The following is a 19,364-nucleotide window of genomic DNA, read 5'->3' as shown; positions in this document are numbered from 1 at the left end:
AACGTCGCGAGCGGGAGGCGCAGCTATACTTTAGCATTGGCTGCGCCTGCTATTAGCAGGAGCAACCTTATGCTAAAGGCGCCGTACGGAAACTCCGTACCTTGCGTGAGAAGGGCCCGCGCAACTTTTGTGAATCGGTGGTAGTATGCAATTTGCATACTACACGCCGATCACAAAGGCCGCGCCCCCTAGCGGCCAACGCAAGAATGCAGCCTGGGATGTGAAGGCATAAGGAGGCTTATGTTTATCACATCCTAGGCTGCATTCGGTGTAACGAGGTTCCTGAATCAGGAGCACTCGTTACACCGGAGCAAGTAAGCACTTGCGCCGCGCAACTATGGTTGCGCGGGCGCAAGTGCTTCTTGAACCTGGGCCACTGTCCACATTCTACTCTGCTATAGACCACCCGGCCCAAAATCGCAGCTTCTCACGTCTTTGACGGAATTCATCTCCCCCTATACCCTAAACATCAAACACCTCTTGCTGCTCGGGGATTTCAACCTCTGGGCCAACTCCTCACTGGATCCATAGCCTGGGCTCAAGGACCAGCTGCTTTGGGGAAAGGGCAGGGGCCCCCATGCAGCTGGGGCCCCTGGACAGTGCCCAGGTGTGCCCTCTCATTAAGGCAGCCCTGTTTCCGAGCATTTTCGATCAGCTCCGCTCGGGTCCGGCGCCCCCACCCCATCTCAGGCCAAACGCGGTACTGCACACCGCTTTGCCTTTAATCCTACTCGTGTTGCGACACAACACTTGCAAACCGAGTCAGGATTTTTTAAAATACAGCGCTTGTATTGCGAAACGCTCGTTAACCGTGTCACTCGCAATCCGATGTCCCACTGTAATTGTCTTCTTAATTGAATTACTATGCGTGTGCGTCCTTTTCTCCACTAATACATATTTCAAGGATCAGAGGATGAAAGTAAAAGCTTTTGCCGCTGAGCCATAAACATTGGTTTTAAATGGCTTTCTAGGCCATACCCCGACAGCCCCGCGCCGCTCGGAGGATTAGCGTGTAATCTCTAGATAGAGGCCCGGGCGCAGCGAGGCGTCGCGGGCTGCAGATCCTTGGGCCAATATCATCGTAATTGTGACTGGGACCTCCAGCGTCAGCGCCTCCGTCTCACTTGTACGCATCCGCCTCATTAACTTGACAGATTGCATCCACCAGCTGAGACGATGCTTACCCTTTGCCAAGTCCAGGCTGCGGAGCAATGTACATCGCACACCATAAATCTGTATGCATTGACGATCCCTGGCCACATTTCCTGTGTCTTTAGCTTGAAGCAGATAGATTGCGCATTTAATTAACAGCCTATAAGCCCCTTGAGGTTATTAGCGTGCAACGCGTTCCGTCTGTTTCCAGGGTTGGACCGCGCTGTATTTCTCTTCTAAGGTGACTGCTAATTAATGTGGCCCCTGCAAAGAGGAAAGTAAATACTCACCTTTCCCACTACACAGGCCCATAATTTCTCTGTCAATCTCCTGGTCCCCCTACCGCCCCCTGTGGGTTCCCTTCGCCAATCCCACCATTAATAAGGCCCCTTTCACACTGGGGTGGGAGGCACGGTGGCGGTATGGCGCCGCTAAAAATAGCGGCGCTATACCATCGGCTTCGCCACGGGATTTGGCCGCTAGCGGTGCGGTATTAACCCCCGCTAGTGGCCGATAAAGGGTTAATACCGCCCGCAATGTGCCTCTGCAGAGGCGCATTGCGGGCGGTATTGCCGCGGTTTCCCATTGTTTTAAATGGGAAGGAGCGGTGAAGGAGGGGTATACACGCCGCTCCTCTCACCGCTCCAAAGATGCTGTTGGCAGGAGATTTTTTTCTTTCCCGCCAGCGCATCGCCTCAGTGTGAAAGGGGTCTTAAGGGTAAAAGCAAAGTAATTCAATAACATTAAGACCCCTTTCACACTGAGGAGTTTTTCAGGCGGTACAGCGCTAAAAATAGCGCTGCTATACCGCCTGAAAAAACTCCTGCACTGCATACTCAATGTGAAAGCCCGAGGGGTTTCACACTGAGGCGATGCGCTGGCGGGAGAGAAAAGAATCTCAGCAGCATCAGAGGAGCGGCATGTATACCGCTCCTTCACTGCTCCTTCCCATTTAAAACAATGGGAAACCGCGGCAATACCGCCCGCAATGCGCCTCTGCAGAGGCGCATTGCGGGCGGTATTAACCCTTTATCGGCCACTAGCGGGGGTTAATACCGCACCGCTAGCGGCTGAATCCCGCGGCAAATCCGACGGTATAGCGCCGTTATTTTTAGCGGCGCTATACCGCCACCGCGGCTCCCGCCCCAGTGTTAAAGGGGCCTGAGGTGGATCACAATCAATTGCCACACTTAACCACTTGCTTACCGGGCACTTAAACCCCCCTTCCTGCCCAGACTAATATACAGCTTTCGGTGCTGATGCACTTTGAATGACAATTGCGCGGCCATACAAAACTGTACCCACATTTTTATCATTTTTTTTCCCACCAAAAGAAAGCTCTATTGGTGGGAAAAAAATGATAAAAATGTGGGTACAGTTTTGTATGAACGCGCAATTGTCATTCAAAGTGCATCAGCGCTGAAAGCTGAAAATTGGCCTGGTCTGTTTTTTGTTAAAAAAAATAAAAAATTACCAAAAAAAAAAAAGAACACAAAACTGTTTTATATTTTGTTATAAAATTTTGCAAATGGGTAATTTTTCTCCTTCATTGATGTACGCTGATGAGGCTGCACTGATGGGCACTGATAGGCTACACTGATGGGCACCAATGGGCTGCACTGATGGGCACTGATAGGCTGCACTGATGGGCACTGATAGGCTGCATTGATGGGCACTGATAAGGCGGCACTGATAGCTGGCACTGGTGGGCATTGAGAGGTGACACTGAGAGGTGGCACTGATGGGTGGCACTGGAGGGCATTGATAGGTGGCACTGGTGGGCACTGAGAAGTGGCACTAATAGGTGGAACTGATAGCTGGCAGTGATTGGCACTGATAGGTGGCAGTGATGGACACTAATGGGTGGCAGTGATGGGCACTGATGGCTGGCAATGATGGGCACTAATCAGCACTGGTAGGTGACACTGATAGGCAGCACTGCTAGGTGGCACCAATGAGGCACTTCTTGGCACCACTGGTGGGCATTGATAGGTGGCACTCATGGGCATTGATAGGTGGCACTGTTTTGCACTGGTGGGCACTGCAGGCACTGGCAGGTGGTACTGGTGGGCACAGATAAGGCAGATGTGCCTCTTCCTCTTTGGGACCGATGTACCTTGCACAAAAGCCAGTGATCGAAGAAATAAAATGATTACCAAGCTTTTGTTTACATCACGTGATCAGCTGTTATTGGCTGTTGTCTCGCAAAACGAGCAGGATTCAAGCCACAGCGGTTTGCAGTACCACATTTGGCCAGACGTGCGGGGGCGCCGGAGCCGAGTGGAGCCGATCGACGCCGCTCGGAAAAACTTTCAGCCGAGCTGTCCCATAGCCTTTCCGAGTATTTACGAGGCTCTCAGGCGCCCCACCACCACCTCTGGCCACATGCGGTATTGCATGCTATTGAAGTCAATGCGGAACAAATTATTTTTGCTTCCATTGGCTTCTATGGGGGAAACTCGCTTTGATATGCGAGTGCTTTGGATTACGAGCATACTCCTGAAATTATACTCGTAATCCAAGGTTCCACTGTATATGAATAGTTACATTAGTTCAAATTGGATCGATGCAAATATGTAATATTATTCATACCTGGAATTTGTTTTTTAACAATGGGGGATGGGGATGAATTATCACAGGGGGTGGAGCTTAATGTCACCTATTCAAAACATTTAAAAAAATAATAATTAAGCAGATGCTCTCTCCTCTCTTACATTGTAGCGTTTCCTCCGGGTTGCAGGTGCTCTCCAGGCTGTTCTCACCTTAATTGCTACATTGTATAGAGATTGGAAACATGTAAACCTGCCCAGGCAGAGACGGGTCTCCCCCGGGTACAATTATCTCCCATTATACTTCTCTGCATTCCCTGGGCACAATTGTATCGTTTATTCAGTTCTGAGTGGCCAGCTTTGGGCAGATCCGCGATGTTTTCCTCCAACAAATACGGTGATCTTGTACTAATACTTCTCCTGATGCCACAGAGAATGTTTTTATCCATCTGCCTCTGCTCACAATTAGGGACGAGGTTCGAGTTTAATGCTACTATGGGGGTTCGAAGCGACGGCAGCATGGGTTTGAGATTCCCACGATAACAATCAATAGCACTTTGAGGTAGAGGCGGCTCTTTAATTAGGCGGTTCGTATTTTCTAATTTACGAATTGAAAATTTTACGAACTTTTGAATTAAAAATTTTACGAACTCTCGAATTGAAAATTTTACGAACTCTCGAATTGAAAATGTTACGAATTTTCTAATTGAAAATGTTACGAATTTTCTAATTGAAAATTTTACGAATTTTCTAATTGAAAATTTTACGAATTAGAAATTTTACGAATTTTACAATTTGAAATTTTACGAATTTTCAATTTGAAAATTTTACGAATTGAAAATTGAAAATTTTACGAATTTTCGAATTTGAAATTTTACGAATTTTACAATTTGAAATTTTTACGAATTTTCGAATTGAAAATTTTACGAATTTTCGAAATTAAAATTTTACAAATTTTCGAATTTAAAATTTTACAAATTTTCGAATTTAAACCGTTACAAATTTGCGAATTTAAAATTTTCATTTTGCGAAATTTTAGAATTTACAAACCGATCATACCGAATGACCCGAAAAAAAAAAAAAAAAAAAAACGAAAAGAAACCAACAAATGAAATGAAAATTAACAAATGATTCGCCATGTCTATGGGTTTCGAACATAAATTGAGCCCCTGGGGACCTCCGGGCCCCTTACAGGTGTACTGCCTGTACCCCCCTGATGGCGGCCCTGTCGGCAGGTGTCAACAGACATCTGCCACTCCATAGAGAGCGAAGGATGATACGATCGGGTCCGTCTAAAAGACTGACAGGCAAACCGATCGGTCCGTCAGTGTGAAAGGGGCCTAAGTGTTCCACAAATAAAATGTAGAGAATTGTATAATTAAACGAGAATTATTTTGTATTTATTTGATGTTCTCGGTCTCAGTTCTGCTTTCAGCGCTATCACATCCGCTTCTCTTTTCTTCTATGGCTACATAACTGGACTGAGGGGTGTTTGATTATATAATAGCCCGCAGCTCTGCACCAATCAGAATGATGCTCTGCAGAGAAGAGATGGTGAGCTGACAGCGGCAGGCTTAGAACAATGTCTAACCCTCGGATCCTCGGCTCCCATACCAGGCACGTCTGCATAGAAAACAAGGTCACTGTCTCGCATTCTATATCTCCCTGTGGCCATGCAGCCAGTGTGCGCTGTGTTCTGTTATTTCACTCCACTGACTATGTAGGTTATGCGCCGATATGTTACCGCTGCGTCCGTACCGGACTGACACCGTTCACTGAGGGTTCTGGTCACTCTCAAACGTCACTTTCCATCAACTGGGGAACAAAAAAACACGTGCCCACTGGACATTTAATGCCGCTGTTAGGGGCATTTGGCATTTGTTTTATTCCTCTAATCGCCCCCGGCAGGTTAGCCTATGTGCCCTCGCCCATGTAGGCGTTCAGAGGCATAAAAAACCCACCACCAGGCGTCCAGGAGCAGCAGCTTTTTGGCATAAAAAAAAACACTTGATGCATGAAAAACACATATAAACGCATGTCCAGAAATAGAGCTTTCATTTTTAACACATTAACCACTTAAGGACCGCCTCCTGCAGATATACGTCGGCAGAATAGCACGGCTGGACACAAGCACGTACCTGTACGTCCTCTTTAACCACTTAACGACCGTCGCACGACGATATACGTCGGCAGAATGGCACGGCTGGGTAGATCGACGTACCGGCACGTCGTTTACATCTACCCAGCCGTGGGTCGCGGCGCGCGCCCGCGACACGGTCCGAAGCTCCAGGACCGCGAGACGCTGGGGTCCCGCGATCGGTCCCCGGAGCTGAAGAACGGGGAGAGCCGCGTGTAAACACGGCTTCCCCGTGCTTCACTGTGGCAGCTGCATCGATCGCGTGATCCCCTTTATAGGGAGACACAATCGATGACGTCACACCTACCTGAAAAAAAACGCTGATCGCCGCCATTAGTAGTAAAAAAAATGTTTTGGGATAAAAATGCAATAAAACTATCTCCTATTTTGTAAACGCTATAAATTTTGCGCAAATCAATCGATAAACGCTTATTGCGATTTTTTTTTACCAAAAATATGTAGAAGAATACGTATCGACCTAAACTGAGGAAAAAATATTTTTGGGGGATATTTATTATAGCAAAAAGTAAAAAATATTGAATTTTTTTCAAAATCGTCGCTCTATTTTTGTTTATAGCGCGAAAAATAAAAACCGCAGAGGTGATCAAATACCACCAAAAGAAAGCTCTATTTGTGGGAAAAAAAGGACGCTAATTTTGTTTGAGAGCTACGTCGCACGACCGCGCCATTGTCAGTTAAAGCGACGCAGCGCCGAATCGCAAAAGCTGCCTGACTCGTAAAGGTCACGTCTGACTGAATGAGGACAGGTTCTCTTTACAGATGCTGAAATTCTTTATTTGATGAAGCAAAAATAGTAATTAGTAAAAGCGACCGTATTCCGGGGACTGAAGAGACAGACGGGATGCAAACGTGCTTGGCTGCGATATCCGTCCATATGGGAGAGAACGTCTATCTTCTTCTAGAATGCAGAATTATTGACGTGACAGGAGGTGGGTCAGCTGACTCCATGAAAACATTTATTGTGCTGCTGGTTTCCCGGCACAGAATCCCCCCCCCAGGCGTGTTGCGGCCGTGCTGCTCGGAGGAATTATTTTAAAAAAATGGTTGGAAGATATTTTCTTAACCGCTTCAATACCGGGCACTTTCGCCCCCTTTCCTGCCCAGGCCAATTGTTTTGCTTTCAGCGCTGTAACACTTTAAATGACAATTGCGCGGTCATGTGACACTCAAATCACATTTTTATTATTTTGTTTTCACACACATAAAACTTTCTTTTGGTGGTATTTAATCACCACTGTTTTATTTTTATTTTTTTGTTAAATAAATAAAAAAAGACGGATTATTTTTAAAACAAGCCTTTGTTTCTGTTATAACATTTTGCAAATAAATAATCTTTCTTCAAGGAAAAGGACTTTGTAACCGACCTATTATTAGCACCACATCCCTTAGTTAGGTGGCTATGAAAAGATTAATTGGGATATTAACAATAATATCAAATATGATATACAGTGGAACCTCGGATTACGAGTATAATCCGTTCCAGGAGAATGCTCGTAATCCAAAGCACTCGCATATCAAAGCGAGTTTGCCCATAGAAGTCAATGGAAACTAAAAGAATTTGTTCCGCATTGACTTCAATGGCATGCAATACCGCATATGCCCAGAGGTAGGGCGGGGGGCACCGGAGAGCACCAGAAACACCCGGAAAGGCCAGAGGACAGCCTGGCTGAACTCGGAAAACCTCGGAATGGCGTGGAAAAGTTTTCTGAGCATTTTCAAACGGTTCTGAATGTCTCCGATCGGCTCCGGCGTCCCCCACCTCAGGCCAAACGCGGTACTGCACACCGCTTTGGCTGGATCCCTGCTCGTTTTGCGAGACAACAATCGCAAACTGAGTAAGGATTTTCTTAAATACAGCGCTCGTATTGCGAAAACTCTCGTTAACCGCGCTACTCACAATCCGAGGTTCCACTGTATAAGACATTTTTTATTTAACACCCGCCCGCCGTCAAATGACGGCGGGCGGAATCCCCTATTGTTCTGACAGGACATCATATGACGTCCTGTCATTTAAAGCCGCTAGCGGCCGCCGGGCACCCGCGATTGCCCAGTAACTGAGCAGGGACGTGGAGCTCTTTGTGTAAACACAGAGATCCACGCCCTGTCAGGGAGAGAGGAGACCGATGCTGTGTCCCTTGTACATAGGGACACAGATCGGTCACCTCCCCCAGTCACCCCCCTCCCCCCACACAGTTAAAACACTCAGTAGGCTACACATTTAACCCCTTCCCCGCCCCCTAATGGTTAACCCCTTCCCTGCCAGTCACATTTATACAGTAATCAATGCATATTTATAGCACTGTTCACTGTATCAATGTGAATGGTCCCAAAAATGTGTCAAAGGTGTCCGATGTGTCCGCCATAATGTCGCAGTCCCAAAAAAAAAGCAGATCGCCGCCTAGTAAAAAAATGTATTTAAAAAAAATAATAATTTCTTTCCTATTTTGTAGGCAAACCAGTCACTATAATACTATTATACGGTTATTGCGATTTTTTTAAATGGGATATTTATTATAGCAAAAAGTAAAAAATATTGTGTTTTTTTTTTCAAAATGTACGCTCTTTTTTTGTTTATAGCCCAAAAAATAAAAACCGCACAGGCGATCAAATGCCACCAAAAGAAAGCTCTATTTGTGGGGAAAAAAGGACGTCAATTTTGTTTGGGAGCCACGTCGCACGAACGCGCAATTGTCAGTTAAAGCAACGCAGTGCCGGAAGCTAAAACTTTGTCTGGGCAGGAAGGGGGTGTATGTGCACAGTAGGCAAGTGGTTAAAGAACAAATGAAAAATTGTTAAAAGGTAACAATTGGTAAGTACATATCAATGCAGTTTTATGGATACAGCACTGTAGAATGGAGTTCCCAACATGTTTCGCCCATATGTCGGGCTTCTTCAGGGGGTGTTGTCCAATTTTTTTGAGGTACAAGCCTTCTATTGAGAAAAAATATATACATATAATAATTACATCGAAAATCGATTTAAGTTCACATAACAGCCCAGAACACATGAGGGCCCATCAGTGCCGCCTGAGTGCCCATCAGTGCCGCATACCAGCGCCGCCTATCAGTGCCCATCAGTGCCACCTATCAGTGCCCATCAGTGCTGCCTCATCAGTGCTTACAGTGCCGCCATATCAGTGCCCGTAATCGAAGAAGAAAACGAATAACAGAAAAAAATAAAAACTTTATTTTTTTCAAAATTTTCGGTCTTTTTTTAGTTGTTGCGCAAAAAATAAAAATCGCAGAGGTGATCAAATACCACCAAAAGAAAGCTCTATTTGTGGGAACAAAATTATAAAAAAATTGTTTGGGTACAGTGTAGCATGACCGCGCAATTGTCATTCAAAATGCGACAATGCTAAAAGCTGAAAATTGGCTTGGGCAGGAAGGTGCGTAAGTGCCTGGTATGGAAGTGGTTAATATTCTGTCTCTATCATATAAAAGACACCCATGATAAAAATGATAGACCCTTCATTTCTGTGTAAGTGGGCAAACTTACAAAATCTGAGGAGCATCAAATAATTTTTCTCCCCACTGTATCCCTATATAAGGAAAGGAGGTCTTAGGTCATGAACACAACAGGCGGCTGGTGTGACAGCAGCGGGTGACATGTTGGGCTCCGACGTGACACTTGCTCCCGCCGGGGGCCGGTCGCGGTCCATGCCTGATTACCCCTCGCAGCTCATTCCACAAACATAAAACGACAGGCGAAGATTGCGCCCTGAGTGGCTTTATGTAATCGGAGCAATAGCCCGCCGTCCTCTCGGAATTCTGGGGGTTTGTAGAAAAACGGTTTTGATGTTTTATCGAGTGCCGGGGTGTCTAAATTTAGAAGCTTTCAGAGAGATAATCTCGTTCCGGCAACTTGCACACAGCCGGCGACATTAGTCATAGAGATGGTGCGCCGAGTCGAGCGGCAGAATCTGCAAATAATGATTATCTTATGGAAAGAGGCAAAACAATCCTATCACCGCACCAGGCCCCGCTCAACGCCACTTCCAAGGCTTCGCCGCGATCGGCGGAGTTTACAGAAGAGCGACTGTTACAGCGCAAGGTCACTTTCATAATATTTATTTTGCTTGTAACATGTTTGCTTTGCATCCCTCGTGTTCTCCACTATTAACCAGTTACCGACCGCCGCACGACTATATACTTCGGCAGGGCCACCATCAGGGGGGTACAGGCAGTACACCTGTAAGGGGCCCGGAGGTCCCCAGGGCCCCAGATGGCAACCCCCCCCTTTTTTTTTTTTTATAAAAAAAAATATTTTTTTAAATATATTTTTATTTTATTTTTTATTAAAGGGCCAATTTTCTTTTTATTTTTTTTAGAGGTCCGGAGGTCCCCAGGGGCCCGGAGATCCCCAGGGCCCCAGATGACAACCCCCCTTTTTTTCATAAATTTTTTATTATTATTATTATTATTAAAGGGCCCAGAGGTCCCCAGGGCCCCGGATGGCAACCCCCCCTTTTTTTTATTAAAAAAAAAAATATATATATATATATATATATAATTTTATTTCTTTTTTTTTTCTTTTTATTTCTTTTTTTTTTTTATACATATATACATATGTATAAAAGGGCTCAGAGGTCCCCAGGGCCCCATGTGGCAAACCCCCTTTTTTTTATATTTTTTTATAAATGTTTATTTTTTTATTTTTGTTTATATATATATTTTTTTTAATTTTTTATTAAAGGGCCCAGAGGTCCCCAGGGCCCTGGATGGCAACCCCCCCCCCCCTTTTTTTAATTATTTTTATAAATGTTTAATAATTTTTTTTTATATATTTTTTTTTATTTATTTTTTATTAAAGGTCCCAGAGGTTTCTTTTAAAATTTTTTATTAAAGGGCCCAGGGCCTCAGATGGCAACCCCCCTTTTTAAAAAAAAAAATATATATTATATATATATATATATATATATATATATATATATATATATATTTTTAATTAAATGGCTACCCCTGCTTCTCAATTCACGGCAGCACCTGAAGCTGTGTAAGGGGCCCCACAATTCCTGATGGCGGCCCTGTACGTCGGCAATTTGAAGAGGGATATCTCTGTTATGGCAGCAGCTAGATACCATAATCAAAGTATCCATCTCTTTAGCCGGCAGATCGGTTAACGATAATGGTGGTCTCTGTGGCGGATTCGGCGCAAGATCAGCGGTGGGAGAGGGGCCCCCCCTCCCGCTGCTTACCGGAGCTGTTGGTAGCGGTGGAGGCGATCGGGTTCTGTCACGCCAGTGGTATGGATACGAGTGAGAGGAAGATGGCTCTTAACCGTCTCCATACCATAGCAGGGCGGAAGCAACATTTGTTAGAGCGAGAGCAATAATTCTAGCCCTAGATCTCCTCTATAACGAAAAACGTGCAACCTGTAGAATTTTTTAAATGTCGCCTGCTTCCACATTGGGGGAGAGTTACTAAAACTGGAGCACGCAGAATCTGGTTCAGCTGTGCATGGTAGCCAATCGGCTTCTAACTTTGGCTTGTTCAATTAACCACTTGCCGACATATGTAGCACCCTGGAGTTTAGGCAGGGTTGCTCCTCACAAATTGACTTGCCAGGAGTAGTTATCCTGGTTGATTGATAGAGATCTATTGATTTCTCCCTAAGTTTGGCCTTGTTGCATGTAACGGTCAGGGGTTAATGCTGTTACGATATTCCATTCCACCAACCCAAGACAGCTTCCGACACTCCACAACCCAGCAGACAGGACCCATTGGATTTCCCCCAGAATAACGAGACACAGCTCTGTTCTCTGGTTCCAAACAGAATGGATACTTTAATGGTAAACTCAGGCTTGTTATATACAGTTAGAAGCCCCAAGAAACAATGGCTTAACTCCACCCACAACATGACACAATGGGTGATCAATACACATTCCTTTAGATAATGACATTCAGATAATCTACATGAACTAATTACTAGTCATTTACCCAGACGTTCTGACTCCGTGATAAGCTATTCTCACCTGATACACAATACACATTCCTTTGTAGACGTAATTGACATGCTAATCCACTACAGCTGAAAAGTGAGCCATCTGACCTTTCAGACTGCCAACCCCCAACACATCTATCATCAATAGACTTTCACACAATGAAATATCTTAGGAGCCAAACTCAATTAACACCTCAACAGTATGTGTCCCCACATGAATGAGTCACTCTCCGATTGACCTGTTGGGTTCAGAATTAACCACCTGTAATATTTCAAGATATCCTGCAATACATGAATTATCATTACTGTCCCATCTCATGTAATCCGAGATATAATTTCTCAGTCATCCTATGCCCCTATTGGACATAAGATGACCCTAGACCCAAGAGTCATTGGTGAAGCTGGCACAGGAGTACCCCCCATCCTTCAAGAGCCTCTGGGTCCCAAGGGACATACCGTTACATTGCACTTTTCTCTTCTACCACTAGGTGGCCGAGTACTTGGTGGTACTAGATACGAGAAGGGCAACCCAAGGTCAGGTTATGGGTATGTGGGGTGTCTCAGCCAATGGGCAGGGGTTCTCTTGAATCCTTTGGCCTGCTGGGAGAGCTTATATATCCAGGTGGTCGGTGTTCTGTACCACCTGGACGGCTGTCTGGGTGGACGTGTGTTGTATTGCCCTGGCTACTAGGCCGGAGATTGGGCCTATCCATCTGGCTGCTAGGCTGTCTGAGGGCCTATCCAGAAGCAAGAGAGCAGTGGTGGGTTGGGATTGGGGCTTGCAGTCCAACCAGAAGTGACTGTTCTGCCGGCCGGAGAACCTGTCGTGGTTGGAGGTAGAGGGGAAGCTGTTGCCAGAAAATTGTGAGAAAATTGATCCGTATTTTTTGCCCATTGTGTCTTTACTGTTGAGCCAAAGGTTTCAATGTAACAATTGCCATTAACATTGACATCTCCATCCCTCATTCTATATAACTAATTTCTATATGATCTCTTCCATTCACAGAAAACCTCGCCAGCGCACACTATGAAGGAGGAAACCTTCCTCCGACGCAGATTCTCCTTGTGCCCGACCACCATCGCCGCTCAGAAGAATGAGAGCAACAAGCTGACACGGAACCTCTCTTTTGGACCCGACCATGATATCCATTCTCTGAGTACAGGTGAGGGTTAAGACCTCCAATCCAGTCCTGCAAATGATGGGGAAAGAGGATTTGTGCTAAGAGGGGGGATTTGGGAGTTGGGGAAGGTTGTGGTAGAAGAGGTGATATGGTGAAGGAGGGGAAAAATTGTGCTAGGAGAGGATTTTTTTTTTAAAGGGTACATTTTATTGAGATTTTCAACAATCTTGAACAAAACCAATACAAAGGAGAGTAAATATTTATTGAATTGGTCTGTAGCATTATATGATAACTGGAGGTATGGGTCTGTAGCATTATATGATAACTGGAGGTATGGGTCTGTAGCATTATATGATAACTGGGGGGATGGGTCTGTAGCATTATATGATAACTGGGGGGATGGGTCTGTAGCATTATATGATAACTGGAGGTATGGGTCTGTAGCATTATATGATAACTGGGGGGATGGGTCTGTAGCATTATATGATAACTGGGGGGATGGGTCTGTAGCATTATATGATAACTGGGAGGATGGGTCTGTAGCATTATGTGATAACTGGGGGGATGGGTCTGTAGCATATGATAACTGGGAGGATGGGTCTGTAGCATTATATGATAACTGGGGGGATGGGTCTGTAGCATTATATGATAACTGGGAGGATGGGTCTGTAGCATTATATGATAACTGGGAGGATGGGTCTGTAGCATTATATGATAACTGGGGGGGGGAGGGGTCTGTAGCATTATATGATAACTGGGGGGATGGGTCTGTAGCATTATATGATAACTGGGAGGATGGGTCTGTAGCATTATATGATAACTGGGGGGGAGGGGTCTGTAGCATTATATGATAACTGGGAGGATGGGTCTGTAGCATTATGTGATGACTGGGAGGATGGGTCTGTAGCATTATATGATGACTGGGGGGATGGGTCTGTAGCATTATATGATAACTGGGGGGATGGGTCTGTAGCATTATATGATAACTGGGGGGATAGGTCTGTAGCATTGTATGATGACTGGGAGGATGGGTCTGTAGCATTATATGATAAATGGGGGAATGGGTCTGTAGCATTATATGCTAACTCGGGTGATGGGTCTGTAGCATTATATGATAACTGGGGGGATGGGTCTGTAGCATTATATGATAACTGGGAGGATGGGTCTGTAGCATTATATGATAACTGGGAGGATGGGTCTGTAGCATTATATGATAACTGGGAGGATGGGTCTGTAGCATTATATGATAACTGGGAGGATGGGTCTGTAGCATTATATGATGACTGGGAGGATGGGTCTGTAGCATTATATGATAACTGGGGGGATGGGTCTGTAGCATTATATGATAACTGGGGGGATGGGTCTGTAGCATTATATGATAACTGGGGGGATGGGTCTGTAGCATTATATGATAACTGGGAGGATGGGTCTGTAGCATTATATGATAACTGGGAGGATGGGTCTGTAGCATTATATGATGACTGGGAGGATGGGTCTGTAGCATTATATGATAACTGGGAGGATGGGTCTGTAGCATTATATGATAACTGGGGGGGAGGGGTCTGTAGCATTATATGATAACTGGGAGGATGGGTCTGTAGCATTATATGATAACTGGGAGGATGGGTCTGTAGCATTATATGATAACTGGGAGGATGGGTCTGTAGCATTATATGATAACTGGGAGGATGGGTCTGTAGCATTATATGATGACTGGGAGGATGGGTCTGTAGCATTATATGCTAACTCGGGTGATGGGTCTGTAGCATTATATGATGACTGGGAGGATGGGTCTGTAGCATTATATGATAACTGGGGGGATAGGTCTGTAGCATTATATGATAACTGGGGGGATGGGTCTGTAGCATTATATGATAACTGGGGGGATGGGTCTGTAGCATTATATGATAACAGGGGGGATAGATCTGTAGCATTATATGATAATATGGGGGGTGGGTCTGTAGCATTATATGATAACTGGGGGAGGGGAATAGGTCTGTAGCATTATATGATAATACGGGGGGGTGGGTCTGTAGCATTATATGATAACTGGGAGGATCGGTCTGTAGCATTATATGATAACTGGGGGGTGGGTCTGTAGCATTATATGATAACTGGGGGGGGGGTCTGTAGCATTATATGATAACTGGGAGGATCGGTCTGTAGCATTATATGATAACTGGGGGGATGGGTCTGTAGCATTATATGATAACTGGGGGGATAGATCTGTAGCATTATATGATAATATGGGGGGTGGGTCTGTAGCATTATATGATAACTGGGTGAGGGGAATAGGTCTGTAGCATTATATGATAATACGGGGGGGGGGGGTGGGTCTGTAGCATTATATGATAACTGGGAGGATCGGTCTGTAGCATTATATGATAACTGGGGGGTGGGTCTGTAGCATTATATGATAACTGGGGGGGGGGGGGGGAGATGGGTCTGTAGCATTATATCATAATACGGGGGGGGGTGGGTCTGTAGCATTATATGATAACTGGGAGGATGGGTCTGTAGCATTATATGACAACTGGGGGGGGTGGGTCTGTAGCATTATATGATAACTGGGGTGAGGGGAATAGGTCTGTAGCATTATGTGATAATGCGGGGGGGGGGTGGGTCTGTAGCATTATATGATAACTGGGAGGATCGGTCTGTAGCATTATATGATAACTGGGGGGTGGGTCTGTAGCATTATATGATAACTGGGGGGGGGGATGGGTCTGTAGCATTATATGATAATACGGGGGGGGGTGGGTCTGTAGCATTATATGATAACTGGGAGGATCGGTCTGTAGCATTATATGATAATATGGGGGGTGGGTCTGTAGCACTATATGATAACTGGGGGAGGGGAATAGGTCTGTAGCATTATATGATAATACGGGGGGGTGGGTCTGTAGCATTATATGATAACTGGGAGGATCGGTCTGTAGCATTATATGATAACTGGGGGGTGGGTCTGTAGCATTATATGATAACTGGGGGGGGGGGGATGGGTCTGTAGCATTATATGATAATACGGGGGGGGGGTGGGTCTGTAGCATTATATGATAACTGGGAGGATGGGTCTGTAGCATTATATGACAACTGGGGGGGGTGGGTCTGTAGCATTATATGATAACTGGGGGGAGGGGAATAGGTCTGTAGCATTATGTGATAATGCGGGGGGGGGTGGGTCTGTAGCATTATATAATAACTGGGGGAATGGGACTGATAATTTCTTTGTCATTGGGCAAACGTACAAAATCAGCAGGGGGTCAAATAGTTTTCCCCTCACTGTATAGTGTTATATGAAAATTGGGGGGGGGGGGGGGGTCTATAGTGTTATATGAAAACTAGGGGGGTGGATCTATAGCAGGGATATGCAATTAGCGGACCTGCAGCTGTTGCAAAACTACAAGTCCCGTCATGTCTCTACCTCTAGGTGTCAGGCTTGTGGCTGTCAGAGTCCTGCTATGCCTTATGGGACTTGTAGTTCTGCAACAGCTGGAGGTCCCCTAATTGCCTATCCCTGATCTATAGGGTTATATGAAAACTGGAGGGATGGGTTGAAAAAGTTTGTCTCGCAGTTGCTGGCCCATTTAACTTACATGGTAGAGTTTGACAGGTGGCGCCGTCTGTCACACCCTGCATGTAGCGTTACAATTGCCATGCTGTGATGCAAAGCAGGTGCGCTGCTCCAAGTGACACCATATTATGTAGGTGGGCAGTCTGGGACAGGGCCGGTACTAGGGGTCAGGGATGGACTGGCCATTGGGACTACAGGGAGTTTCCCGGTGGGTCGATGGCTCAGTGGGCCGGCTTCAGTGACAGCGGACCGCCGCCCCCTCCGCTCCTCTGTCTCTCCCTTCCCGCAGCGCTCACCTCCTCTCCCTGCCCACAGCGCTCACCTGGGGGGAACAAAGAAGCAGGGGGAGGACCAGAGGAGCAGGGGGGATGACAGAGGAGCATGGGGGTGGGGACAGACAGCTGACTCAACAGCTATGGCCTGGGAGTTTCTCACTTCTTCCTAATCTTGTCCCATAAGGGGGGGGGGGGGCACCAAACTGATTATTTGCCCCGGGTGAAATAATGTCTAGCTTCCCCACTGGTACTGCCTATAAGAGTACCAGTACCAGCCGTTCTACTCTAATCAAGTAGAACCGCTAGTGGCTAGTGAAGGGGGAGAGGGGGCTTGGGTAGCCGGGGGGGGGGGGGGGGGGGTGCGGGAGTTGTCCGGCCACCGTGGAAGAGACCTGTCAAAGTGGGCCAGTCTGGATGAATTCCAGGGTCAAATTGTTGTCCCAGTCCAGCCCTGCTAGGGGTGGGGGGCAGGAGGGGAAGCTGCCCCCGGGCAGAATGATTTAGTGAGGGAAAAGGGCGCAGTTTGTTGGGTACAGCACAGAATATGCTGCCGGGTGCCGAATGTAGCACTGCTTGGGGTAGTAAAAACACAAATCTACCACCTGTTTTTATCGCTGCCCCCCTGACCACCCATGTGAACGGGTGAGTTGGGAACTCAGCGGATTTCGGGAAAGATCAACCGGTATTTTGTTGAACTTTTCAAACAGATCTAACATAACAGTTTGAATGGCAGATTTACCAGCGAATCCCGTCAGAGAAGGTCACTGTTGGGGTTGATTTACCCTTTAACTTGTCTACTCCGTGTTCTCGTTCCGGCTGAGTATCTCGGAAAGTACTGACCCCTCCCCCCGGGACCGCCAGACAACTCTCATATTTCCAGGAGAAGGTCAATTATGGCAGCCAACCCTTATTTTTTTGTACAGATCGTCTAATATGCACATTTGTTTCTTTCTCCGCTTCTGAAATGAAGAAAAAAAAAAAAAAAGTCTTGAAAAGGTTATATTAAGACATCAGACGGTTCTATTATTAGAAACTGTAGAAGAGTTAACGAAGTCAGCGCTGAATCATCTAATTAAAGGGAACCGGTCATCACCGCCGGGCTGCTGCCGTCTGTTACTATTATGACTGCAAGCGGGTTTGTCCTTCAAAGTGGACCTTCACCCCTTTTCTTATGGTCCTCTCTCCTCCCTCACAACCTCCCCCCCTCGCGCAACACGCATGATCGTCAAAAAGGTCAGTTAAAGTTTCCATTACAAAAATATATTATTTAACCACTTAAGACCCGGACCTTTATGCAGCTAAAGGACCCGGACAGTTTTTGCGATTCGGGACTGCGTCGCTTTAACTGACAATTGCGCGGTCGTGCGACGTGGCTCCCAAACAAAATTGGCGTCCTTTTTTTCCCCACAAATAGAGCTTTCTTTTGGTGGTATTTGATCACCTCTGCGGTTTTTATTTTTTGCGCTATAAACAAAAATAGAGCGAAAATTTTGAAAAAAATTCTATATTTTTTACTTTTTGCTATAATAAATATCCACAAAAATACAGTATATAAAACATTATTTTTTTTCCTCAGTTTAGGCCGATACGTATTCTTCTACCTATTTTTGGAAAAAAAAAACGCAATAAGCGTTTATCGATTGGTTTGCGCAAAATTTATAGAGTTTACAAAAAAGGGGGTAGTTTTATTGCATTTTTATTTTTTTATTTTTTTTTACTACTAATGGCGGCGATCAGCGATTTTTTTCGTGACTGCGACATTATGGCGGACACTTCGGACAATTTTGACACATTTTTGGGACCATTGTCATTTTCACAGTAAAAAATGCATTTAAAATGCATTGTTTACTGTGAAAATGACAGTTGCAGTTTGGGAGTTAACCACAAGGGGGCGCTGAAGGGGTTATGTATGACCTAATATGTGTTTCTAACTGTAGGTGGGTGTGGCTGTAGGTGTGACGTCATCGATTGTGTTTCCCTATATCAGGGAACACACGATCGATGACAGCGCCACAGTGAAGAACGGGGAAGCTGTGTTTACACACGGCTCTCCCCGTTCTTCAGCTCCGGGGACCGATCGCGGGACTCCAGTGGCGATCGGGTCCGCGAGTCCCACGGCCACGGTCACGGAGCTTCAGGCCGGGTCGCGTGCACGTGCCCGCGGCGCGCGCGACCCCACGGCTGGGCTTAAAGAGCCACGTACATGGATATGCACAACCGTGCCATTCTGCCAACGTATATCGGCGTGAATGGGTCCTTAAGTGGTTAAAATATTTCAGGCATTATACAATGCAACACTGCATGCAAGTGCATGTGTGTTTGCAAATGCTCAATGCACATATTGCAACGTGAATGGACCTTAAAGGGGTTGTAAAGCTAATTTTTTCCCCTAAATAGCTTCCTTCACCTTAGTGCAGTCCTCCTTCACTTACCTCATCCTTCCATTTTGCTTTTAAATGTCCTTATTTCTTCTGAGAAATCCTCACTTCCTGTTCTTCTGTCTGTAACTCACCACAGCAATGCGAGGCTTTCTCCCTGGTGTGGAGTGTCGTGCTCGCCCCCCCTCCCTTGGACTACAGGAGAGTCAGGACT

At 45.8% G+C, this 19,364-nt stretch overlaps 1 protein-coding gene across 3 annotated transcripts in view; it reads left to right on the top strand.

Annotated features, from left to right (window-relative positions):
- The window catches only part of OSBPL5 (oxysterol binding protein like 5), a 145,830-nt gene that overhangs the window by 46,787 nt on the left and 79,679 nt on the right, over window positions 1–19,364 (top strand). For all 3 annotated transcript variants that reach the window (XM_040328047.1, XM_040328045.1, XM_040328046.1), the window contains exon 2: window positions 12,809–12,965. In XM_040328047.1, the coding sequence (XP_040183981.1) occupies window positions 12,809–12,965 (157 nt within the window). The remainder of the gene's footprint in view (window positions 1–12,808; window positions 12,966–19,364) is intronic.

The sequence above is a fragment of the Rana temporaria genome, chromosome 11, assembly GCF_905171775.1.
Source record: "Rana temporaria chromosome 11, aRanTem1.1, whole genome shotgun sequence".
NCBI lineage: Eukaryota > Metazoa > Chordata > Amphibia > Anura > Ranidae > Rana > Rana temporaria.
Note: the sequence above shows the minus strand (reverse complement) of the source record. Positions and strands in the feature narration are given on the sequence as shown.